At 36.1% G+C, this 11,433-nt stretch overlaps 1 protein-coding gene across 1 annotated transcript; it reads right to left on the reverse strand.

The window, feature by feature from the left end:
• Positions 1-7,265: 7,265 nt before the first annotated feature.
• Positions 7,266-10,569, reverse strand: FOXA2 (forkhead box A2). Its single transcript, XM_069954998.1, has 2 exons — positions 9,752-10,569; positions 7,266-8,950 (listed from the first exon to the last, which is right to left on the reverse strand). The coding sequence occupies exons 1-2, from the start codon at positions 9,836-9,838 to the stop codon at positions 7,712-7,714; spliced, it is 1,326 nt and encodes a 441-aa protein (XP_069811099.1). The 5' UTR covers positions 9,839-10,569; the 3' UTR covers positions 7,266-7,711.
• Positions 10,570-11,433: the final 864 nt, after the last annotated feature.

Here is an 11,433-nt window from a genome sequence, read left to right on the forward strand (position 1 = left end):
GACTGACCAAAAGACTGAAACACTAAGTGGGAGATTTATCAAACTGGTGTAAAGTAGATTTGTCTTAGTTGCCCCTAGCAACCAATCAGATTTCACTTTTCATTCCTTACAGATTCTTTGGAAAATGAAAGGTGGAATCTGGTTGCTAGGGGCAACTAAGACAATTCTACTTAACACCAGTTTGAAAAATCTCCCCCTATGTGTGAACATAGCCATAATGTGCTCTATTGAAGATTATGGGAATTGAGCAACAGTTCACACTAGACAAAAATGGGCATAATTGAGTACAGCATAAAAGTAATGAAAAAGCTCATTATGGATAATCAACCTTTGCAACAGAAAAAAAAGAACTCCCCCCACCCACCCCTTTACATATTGTTTTATTTCCACAAAAAATTATGGTTGTCATTTGTTATTTCTTTTACTGTGTGTGAACATGGCCTAAGAAGACAACAAGTATTGCCCCAACATCTTATCTGTCATCATCAGAGTGTCTTTGGCTATAGAGAAATATAGAGAAAAAGTGAAATAGAGGCAAATGAGTAGAAAAGAAATGCATGTAATAACAGTCGAGAGATAAAAGACCAAGGGGGGGGGGGGGGGCACAAAGTTTGAGGGGTAAAAAAAGTTAAACAAAAATATCCAATCTTCTTAGTCTTAAATCTTCTTACACAATTTTGTAAAAAAAAAATATAAATATATATGAGAAAAGTGTTTCTTGGATTTATTTGCTGATGTATGCAAAACTAGTGACTGGAAAGAGATGTAATTAAATCAAGTTACAAAAGTGAGAAAGATCAACAAGCTGCAGAGGCGACCATAGCCGGCCTTGTTCTCATGACAACGGAATAGCTCCGGCCTGTGATGTAGTTGAGACTTAACCAAAGGCATTTCTGGCTCAGCTGACATTTGAAACCTTTTTTGTGGAGAGATCCGTCTGATTTCTCCGGAATAGAGAAGTGCCTTCTCGCCTTTGATTGATAAGAGTAACCTCGCACACTGCAATCCAGTTTTGGTTATAGGGAACCTTAAGGCCAAACCCTCTCTCAGATGTAAAGGAGCTGCAAATGATCTGTATGCACAAATCCTCAGTGAATTAGATGAATCGAAATGAATTCAGCGTTTGAAGGTATTAGTTTGGCTGACAAAAAAAAAAAAAAAAAAAAATCACATTTTTAGCATAATCAATTAAAGCCTGCTCTAAAGACATAAAGGGGGCTTTGAAAATGATCTGGGGGATTACACGATTCCAATACTGTATGAAAACGGTTGGAGTGATGGATACAAAAACACACAATGTGAGACTTATGAAATCCTCCACAATAATCAGAATTTTTTTTTGTTCTAGACAATTGGCTTGGAGAAGAGAAGGAGCACAAGGCCTCAGTTCAGAGCATAGAGGCTAATGTAGACTTTCTTAAGATGGGGGTTGAATTCTGAACAGAAAATTATACTTTACAAAAAATTGATATATTGTGAGTATTTTTTTTTTCTTTTTATATTGGATTGACCACAATTATAAAACTCAATGGGGTCTTGTATCAAATACTGAACAGCAGCAAAATATAGAAACATAGAAGATTGTCGGCAGAAAAAAGACCACTGGGTCCATCTAGTCTGCCCTTTTAGCATCTCCGTTCTTATTATCTTAGGATAGATATATGTATATCCCAAGCATGTTTAATTGTTGTTATTGTAGATTTACCAACCACATTTGCTGGAAGTTTGTTCCAAGCATCTACTACACTAGAACTACACTAGAGAATTGAAAAAGTGGTGCAATATACTGTATTCCAAAGGAAAAAAACAAAAACAGCTGTGAATTTTTTATTTTTTTTATTTTTGGAGGAGGAATGGCCAAGCAGATACAATATGGTAACATATGTATCTTCAGTTATTTACACAAAAATCTTCAAATATTTTTACATTTTTGTACATAAAGATCTAAAGGGACTACTGGGGATTTGCAATTTTTTTGTGCAACATTCTTGCTCTTTGCACAATACATAAGAAAGTTACCAATATTTTCTTTTCTTTTAAATTACGCCTTGATAAATTCTCCCCTGTCAACATACCCCTAATGTTTTAAACAAAGAGTTTTAATACAGAACCCTACACGAGTCTTATATTACTTCATTACAATAAGTGATCACACAATGTAAATGATATCTGATTAAATTGACTATGATCTACTAAGTGATACAAGTTGAAATCACTCACGGTAAACCATATCTCTACAGGCCGGGCTTTGATTCCAAAGTACCATTGCAATAGGAAACTGCACATTGTGAACCTGAGCTATCAAAAGGCCATTCCCATCTCAGGCAGCATTGAGTGGCCTCTGCTGAGGTTACTCCTCCATCAAAAGATTGGAAATGAAGTACGTGGGTATACACTCATTTAAGGACAAGTAATTGACAATTTCAAAGACCTGCATTACTAGTGAAATGGGAAGATATTAATTATTTATAAACGATTAGCCTTTCTGTGTGTCCTGTACAAATTCTATCTTGTACTGGAAATATAACTTGTCATACCAGTCAGGGGAAAAGGGGGCTGGAGGGAAAGCACAGATATTATATAAGATCTGGGGGAGGGGACAGAGAAATTAATACAGTAGTAATCATATTAATAAAGGGAAAAACATAATAAAATAAACTGTCCAGATAGATAGATAGATAGATAGGAGATAGATAGATAGGAGATAGATAGATAGATAGGAGATAGATAGATAGATAGATAGATAGATAGATAGGAGACAGATAGATAGATAGATAGATAGATAGATAGATAGATAGATAGATAGATAGATAGATAGATAGGAGATAGATAGATAGATAGGAGATAGATAGATAGATAGATAGATAGATAGATAGATAGATAGGAGATAGATAGATAGATAGATAGATAGATAGATAGATAGATAGATGATAGATAGATAGATAGATAATAGATAGATACATAGATAGATAGGAGATAGATAGATAGATAGATAGATAGATAGGAGATAGATAGATAGATAGATAGATAGATAGGAGATAGATAGATAGATATCATCTTGTTGTTGCAGTTAATACATTTGATCTGTTTGTTTGCTATGAAATGTTATTGAAGAGCTAATATTATATTATTTACTATCAGAGCAATAAAGTCATTAAAAAGAATTGACCACATATCTAGATCAGCACGCAGCAAATATGTTCTAGGGTGGAAATTTTATATATGTGTATATGTAAAATATATATATATATATATATATATATGAACTCAAAATCAGGTAAGTCCTTCTGGGATTCATTTATCATGCTCATTTTATTGAAGGAATGATGGAGAATGTTTACTAGACATGAATTGGTAATATTAGTAAAACCAATACATGAATATAACTACTATTAAAATTGTGAGGAATATGATTATCTGGAAAAGGCTTGTATAGTACAATATTTTTAAAATGTGTAGAACTTGTGTAAAAAAAAAAGTATCATAATTAGTATTGGTAATAATAATAATAATAATAATAATAATAATAATAATAATAATAATAATAATAATAATTATTATTATTATTATTATTATTATTATTATTATTATTATTATTATTATTTCTATATCTGAACTACAATAAAAAATAATATTAGTACTGTTGGTTTGGATTTATGCAAAATAAATCAATAGCAATGATCAGCATAGGTTTTAAATCCTGGGAGATATATATCTATATATATCCCCAGGTATTATATAAATATATATATATATATATATATATATATATATACATATATATCGTAAAAATAAGAAACAAAATAACAGACATATAACAGATACTTATGGAATGAAAATTAAAAAATAATTAAATAATACAATAAATACAATACTAATATTAATAACAATCGTCATAATATAACTATTAAAGTATGTTAACCCCCAGGTTTTGCAATTGCACGTTTCAAAGGTAATACCACAGTCATGTGGTTGTAAAACCTTGAAATGCATAGTTAGAATAGTTCTGAAAATCAAGACAAAGAAAGGTTCAGGCTGCCAAGTGGCATTGTGAAGATCTATCAAGGACTTTAGTCATAGAGGGACTTGGGATATAAAATGCCTGCGTTGCTTTGCTTTGTATGGCGCTCCCAAGCAGCAAGTGTCTGGACTGGGAAGAGGGTCCCCTACCTGGTCGCTGCCTAGTACTTGCTGGTGACAGCTCCACAGCAGGAGAAGCTTCAGCCGCCTGGACTTGTGGCAGCGTCTCCCTCTTGCATTTATTGGAGAACAGCGGCTGCTTTTGTTGACTTTAGCACAAAGCAAAGATTTCTGCTGCCTTCTAGTTTACAGGGGGAAAAAAAAATATGAATATTTTACCAAGATATTGATCAGCTTTAGAAAATTCACTTCAAGCTAATGATGGAAAAAACACACACACAAAAAAAAACAAATGCAAAATGTAGAAGTGTGTGTAAAGAATGACGCAGGGCGGAAAGTTTACCCTCCTGGAATTTGGATCTACAATTTGGTGTTTACTGTCTCTGTTTATTCACAGATCACGGATGCTTAAACCAGTAAGCACTTGGAAAATAAATGTAGTAGTGCCTTGTGTCACCCCCCACCCTTCCTGAGTACAAAACCCCAAGCCCAGGCCCCTGGGTGGCAGACTGCAGAAGAGCCACAGGGTGGTTAGGCGCTACAAGACTGACATGGCTGTGACATCCTTTTCTGTGTATAGGGGGACAGAACTACATGTTATCTGTTAGGATCAGTCAAGTGAGAGACACTAAGTAGTTTAAAACGAGCAGTTAACAATGGACAAGTGATAGGAACATAGCAGGTTATAGCATCACATTCATAGGGCATTGTTCACAAATCAGCCCCATTCCTGGCTCCATTCTCTCTCTCCGCAGGAAGCTTTTATGTGCTAATGAAACACATTTCATGCTCCCTTCTCAACGTGTGTGTCCTTGCAGCCTGTGCCCTGCCTGCTGGAGCCTCCTACCAGCTACACAATGTGCATGGGAAGGAGGATTTAAAAGGTATTTTCTTGCCTCGCTTTATCATTGCTCGGACGCGTGGGAAAAAAAGTCGCTTTTAGAGCTGGAAATCATATTTTCTTAAGACTTATTTGTGGTTCGTATGTGATGTCGTCGTCGTCGAGTGTTGGAGTCACAGATCAGAACTCTGTACAAACTATAACATTCCTATCCAAACTCTGGGAGAAGCGGAGACTCTGCCTAGTCAGCAGGAGACCTGCATGGGCACTATAGTCTAGTATGTATAGCGACTGCTCGCCATACTGTTCTTACCATAAGAACTGTGAATCTGTGGAACAGTCTACCACAGGATCTGGCCACAGCAAAAATATTAGAGGGCTTCAAAACAGGGCTAGACAAGTTCTTAGACCAAAATAATATAAATGCATATGTATAGAACCTATCACCCCTCCCCCTTCCCTGTATCCATCCCCTCCTTGGTTGAACTTGATGGACATGTGTCTTTTTTCAACCGTATTGACTATGTAACTATGTAACTGCGTGAAAAACAAAATGATGGACAGCACACAACTACCTGACGTAGGTGGTAGATAATTAGCTATATTATCCATAGATTAGATATGTTTTGTCTACTGCACAGTCAAAATAATCTATAAAATAATCGTAGACTGTATAAGGAAGTTGGAAAACAGATAGGAAATCGAGTAACTGTATACATAAAAAATATTAGTAATAAAGACGTAGATAAATCACTGCCAAAAACAGATATGACCAAAATTTCCAAACCAATGTGAGTTCACAGAAATCGAAATTAAAACATAACTTTTAATTTTAAAAGTTATGTTTTAATTTCCATTTCTGCAAAGTAATAAAAAAGTAGAGTTACTTTTAAGAAAAGAGATGAAAACTTTATTTGCTTGTATAAGATAGATAGATAGATAGATAGATAGATACGAGATAGATAGATAGATAGATAGATAGATAGATAGATAGATAGATAGGAGACAGATAGATAGATAGATAGATAGATAGATAGATAGATAGATAGATAGGAGATAGATAATAGAGTCCAGTCCAGTTCCTGGTATATCAGTGGCATTTTAGCAAATTTTCTTGATAGGATAAATAAAGTGAAGATGAAAGGAAGAGGGAAGAGAAAAAAGAAACGTAAGAAAAAAAGAAAGAAAGAAAGAAAGAGAAAACAAACACAAGGTAGAAAAAAGAAAACAAATTAAATTCAGTATTCTAGGTTCAATCTACTGAAATAGATGATCTATTTAACCATGTAATGCAACATTTAACAGAGATTTTCTATTGGAGTGCTGCGATTGCCTCGCTTTGTGTTTATCTAGGACCCTGGATCAAGGTCATGTTCGCTGGCACCCTGCAAAATATATATATATATATATATTTAATTTTTATTTTTTTTAGAAATGTAGCTGTATTGAATTGTTAGGAGGTTAAAACGATAGAGAAATATATAAATAAATAGCTAGATAAATAAACAGATAGGTACTATGATTTTGTTCACTGGAAAGGGGGAAAATACTATATAACGGTGATATTAAAAATGAGCAAATAAAGAAATTTTAAATAGATTTGTAAAATTATAGATAGGTAGATAGTTCACGTCTTAGCATGCTGTACAACAACAACAAGATAATATTTCTTCATAACTTCTAATATATATGATTTTCCAGCATTATTATATCACAAGATTAACACACAAACCCCTGACTCTCTTGCCTACATCTCGCATCCCTTCTTAGATTTACTCCATTGCATTTATCAGACTTTAGTTTTCTCATCCAGTTTCTTTACATTTTCATACATTTTCTTTTTTTTTACTCTTTGATCATACATCTTGGCTTATGGGCTCCCAGCAGCTTTACCAGGATCCTATTCTATATTCTAGAACAGCGTCTGTGTATTACACCGTCTAATCTAGAAGGATTGTACGTAAGATCGGTTCATGTTCACTTCCTGGGAAGGACAGCTTATTAATGGAGACCTGACGTTTGTGAGCTGCTTACGGGTCAGTTAGAGTGAGAGCTCTGGTCACAACAACATCATGAGTCCCTCTCAAATCCTGAATGCAATAAGGTCCATCAGGATCAAATACAGAAAATCTGCATCCATAGCTATCCACGTATATATGTACGTCACATCTTTTATCATAGCAATGGCTATAAATACTACTTTATATATAGAAATATAGCTGTGTTTTTTTTAAATCTTTATATACCATGTATTATTTGTACCCAGAAATAAACATCCAGAAAGAAATGGCAATACAATTTTTAATAGAGATTGTTAAAATCTGACTGGGACAGGCCAGAATACATAGTCATAAATAAAGTGTACAGAAACCATAAATTAAGCTTTTTTCAAGCATTTTACTTAGAAAAAAAAAACATTAAACTTTTTTAGGGAGGGGGTTACAACAATATTTCCTTTTTTTTTTTTTTTTTTTTACATGGAGAATTTTACAGACTTTTGGTCCTTTGTAGAAACTACACAGCATATAAGGATCCACCACATTCACAAAAAAAGATACCGCCCCCCCGCAACAAAGTGGGAACACAAAATGTAGTCAACAAACCTGACAGCTAAAAGGGGCTCGAAACAAACTTTACAGCTCGAGGAAATGGGCAGGGAACACATACTATTGTTGTACATAGATTTATACAGTGATTGTGAGCAAGTCCGTTAATGTCTGTTGTCTAGAATTAGGAAGAGTTCATTATGGGTCTGGAATACACACCTTGATAGTATGAGGTGTCGCCTGAAATGGGTGAAGACTCTAAGCCAGTTTTGTTCGTTACTGAGCTCATTGCTAAACTACCTGCCATAGGGGAACCATATCCCGAATAATGCATCACCTGTTCATAGGCTTTCAAGTCCATTTTGTGGTGGTGGTGACTGTGGTGATGGTGGTGATGGTGGTGTTGCTGTTCAGAGGACATAAGGTTGTTGATGGAGAAAGGGTGGTTGAAAGAATAGTGGTGTTCTGGTTTGAGGTGGGACTGGGCATCGTGGGACAACACAGAGTGGTGTTGAGAGAGAAGGTGTTGGGCTTGGGAGACAGGAGATGCTGTATGATCTGGGCTCAGACCTTGGTTGGACTTCATGTCTACAAGGGTCCTCTTCTGTTCCTGGCATGGGGATGAACTGGAATGGGGAGACTCGTTGCCCCCTGAACTTTCCGAGCTGCTGTTAGTGGCAGCAGAACCCACGCTAGATGCCCCTTCTGAGAGTTTCTTACCCCCACTGTCTCTGGGATTGTGCTTTTTCTCGCACTTGAAGCGTTTCTGGCGTCTCAGATAGCAGCCATTCTCAAACATGTTACCAGAGTCCGGGTGGAGAGTCCAGAAGGAGCCTTTGCCGGGTTTATCTGGAGACCTTGGTACTTTAAGGAAACAGTCATTGAATGACAAAGAGTGGCGGATGGAGTTCTGCCAACGCTGCTGGTTCTGTCTGTAGAAGGGGAAAAGGTCCATGATCCACTGGTAGATTTCACTCAAGGTGAGCATCTTATTAGGAGACTGTTGAATGGCCATAGTAATAAGGGATATATAGGAATAAGGAGGCTTGGCATGAGTGTAGCTTCTCCGGTAAGTTTTAGGATCCCTGGATCTGTTAATATTAGATTGTCCATATATAGGGCTCATGGAATTGATGTTGGTATAGGGCGCCAGTGCATTCATAGATGTTGCCTGGGCACTCATAGGGCTCATGCTAGGGCTCAGATGAGTAGCCATACTTGCTACACCAGAGCCCATGCCAGCCATAGCACCAGTACCAGGAGACATGCCAGTCAGAGAAGGGCTCATTCCAGTGTTCACGTAGGACATGTTCATGGAACTTGCAGTCATATTAGCCGAGGTGCTCATTGCTGACATGCTCATGTAGGTGTTCATGGTGTTCATGCTTAATCCAGCATTCATGTTACTTACTGAGGAGTAAGCCTGCAAAATGGAAAGGACATAGTTACTATTCAGAATATAATCATTATAGACACGTCACTGCAATATATTCATATATTAGACATTAGATTTTCGATATTTTTTATTTATTTATCAATCTATCTTTATAATAGGTAAACCATTTGACTAAAACAGGAGTAAATACTGATTGTTCTCCTTCTCAAATGAGAACCAACCTACAAGGGTAAACTTTAGCATTAGCTATTTGGTATACCCCCCTACCTAATATCTAACCGGTAACCAATTGGCAATTTATAAGCAGGTGAAACTTCAATTCCTGTAAATAAGGACTTCACGTTTCCACCTTATATTTCCAATTTACTCTTGTATTTGTTGATGTAATAGCAGAAGGGAAATTGCCAGGTATAGCTTGTATTACCCAAACCTGGGAAACGGAAAAAAAAAAATAAATAAAATCATGCAACCCAAGAAGTGAACCCAAGTAGTGGTCAAGCAATCGTTCCGGATTACGAGTGGTGACCTACTTCTTAATAATCAGATGGAAATGTCACAAGATGATTCTCCGGAAAGTTTGATTAGTTGTTATATTTACAAGAAGAACTTTTTTTTTTTTACTTTCTCTCTCCCCCTCAGTCTTTCCCCCCCACCCCACCCCATGCCAAACATAACGTTGTTGGGATAGTGTGTGGCTCAGTCATCGAAGAGGATTTGGAGGCGCCACAAGTCAATATTTGATCACAAAGTTAATATTATCCCAAGGCTAACAGTGTGCTATAAAGAGAGAGAATGACAGAAAGTGAGAGTGAGAGAGCTGGTGGTTACCTCTGGTTCTGTGTAGTAGCTGCTCCAGTCTGAATGTTCATGTCCTTCCATTTTCACAGCTCCTAGCATACTGGAAGCTGAGTGCATGGCAGTTTAAAATTTAACAGCAGCAACCAACAACAGTGATAGCAACAAAAAAGGGAGAGAGGGAGAGAGAGAGGAACCCTCCCTCCCCAGCACTCCCTCTCCCTCTCTGAACTAGGAGGGGGAAGGAGAGAGCTGCAGCTTGGGTTGTGCTACTGCTGCAGCAGATCTGAACTGTGGCTCCTTGGCTGGAGATTGAAGGGAGGACAGCTCAGGCTTGTGTAGTAAGTAGTAGAGAGAATGACTGCTCCTATTCTTCACAATGGTGGCGGGGATGATGATGATAACAGTGCTGTGGTGACGTTGCTGCTGCTGGGTGATATAGCATGCAGCTCTAGAGGAGCCTCCAATCCCAAAGTCCTCAGCAGCCCATTTGAATAATCAGCTCACACCTAGGCGTGAGAGTCTTCCTTGGCCCCCTATTGTATACCTGCCTTTTACACTCAAAAGAAACACAATTTGAATAGATTCATTAAGCTTTAACCTGACTGTCCAGTCCAAAGGGGAGGGAAGAGGAGCTGAAGACTAGGACATTGCCATATCTGCACTCCAATCACTAGATTCATTTCTTTTTATTTTATTAATATTTTTAAACCAACATTTGCACTTTAGTGTGGGAAGTCAGTGTAGTCCTACAACATACATGTACACAAGGAAACCAGTGTACCTAGGCACTAGTCATACCTATGTACTACATGTATGCATGAAAACAAGTGCACACATACATGGCGCTATAAGAAGGAAACAAATACGCATAGAAATTAGTGGGTACACCACATAGAATATATATACACTAATAGAAATCAGTGTTAACACCACATAGATAATATAGACACAATTATATACATAAAGCACACATTGGCTATACACATAACACACACATATGGAAATCAGTGGACCCCTTCACCACATAATTATTCATTCATATTCATTCGTTCATATGATGCTCATGACAAAATCAATGCATATACATATATATATATATATATATATATATATATATATCAGCAGTACATAAACAGAAGAGTATCATGAGAGCATTGACATCATGGCACTATTTACGAAAAAGAAGATACCCACAAAAATGTGTGTATATATATATATATAGATATAGATATAGATAGATGGAAATTACTCGAAATATACATTACGTATTTAATAAATATTATCTGCGCTTAATATATTAAAAATGACTGTTACATGCATACATACTACACAATGCATGTATAGAAAATGTATATAACATTATTAGACTAATGTACAGCATGAACAACTTGCTACAAGCATAAATAATATATGTACACACACTATATTCGAAAAATGCCCACACAGAAGCATAGGTAAATCCAGCATACATTAAACGATGCAGGGAAATAGGATACATTGTCGATACACTATATAATATATATGTATATATATATATATATATATTACATGTATACTATTACACATACTTTACATTACATAAGTTACTATATATATATATATATATATATATATATATATATATATATAACGCTTATTTTTATATAATCCTACTTTCAAATAACATATTAGTGGACAGATTATTTTACATAGAGAAAAACAATCCATGACAG

This window comes from Dendropsophus ebraccatus, chromosome 15 (assembly GCF_027789765.1).
Source record: "Dendropsophus ebraccatus isolate aDenEbr1 chromosome 15, aDenEbr1.pat, whole genome shotgun sequence".
Lineage (NCBI taxonomy): Eukaryota > Metazoa > Chordata > Amphibia > Anura > Hylidae > Dendropsophus > Dendropsophus ebraccatus.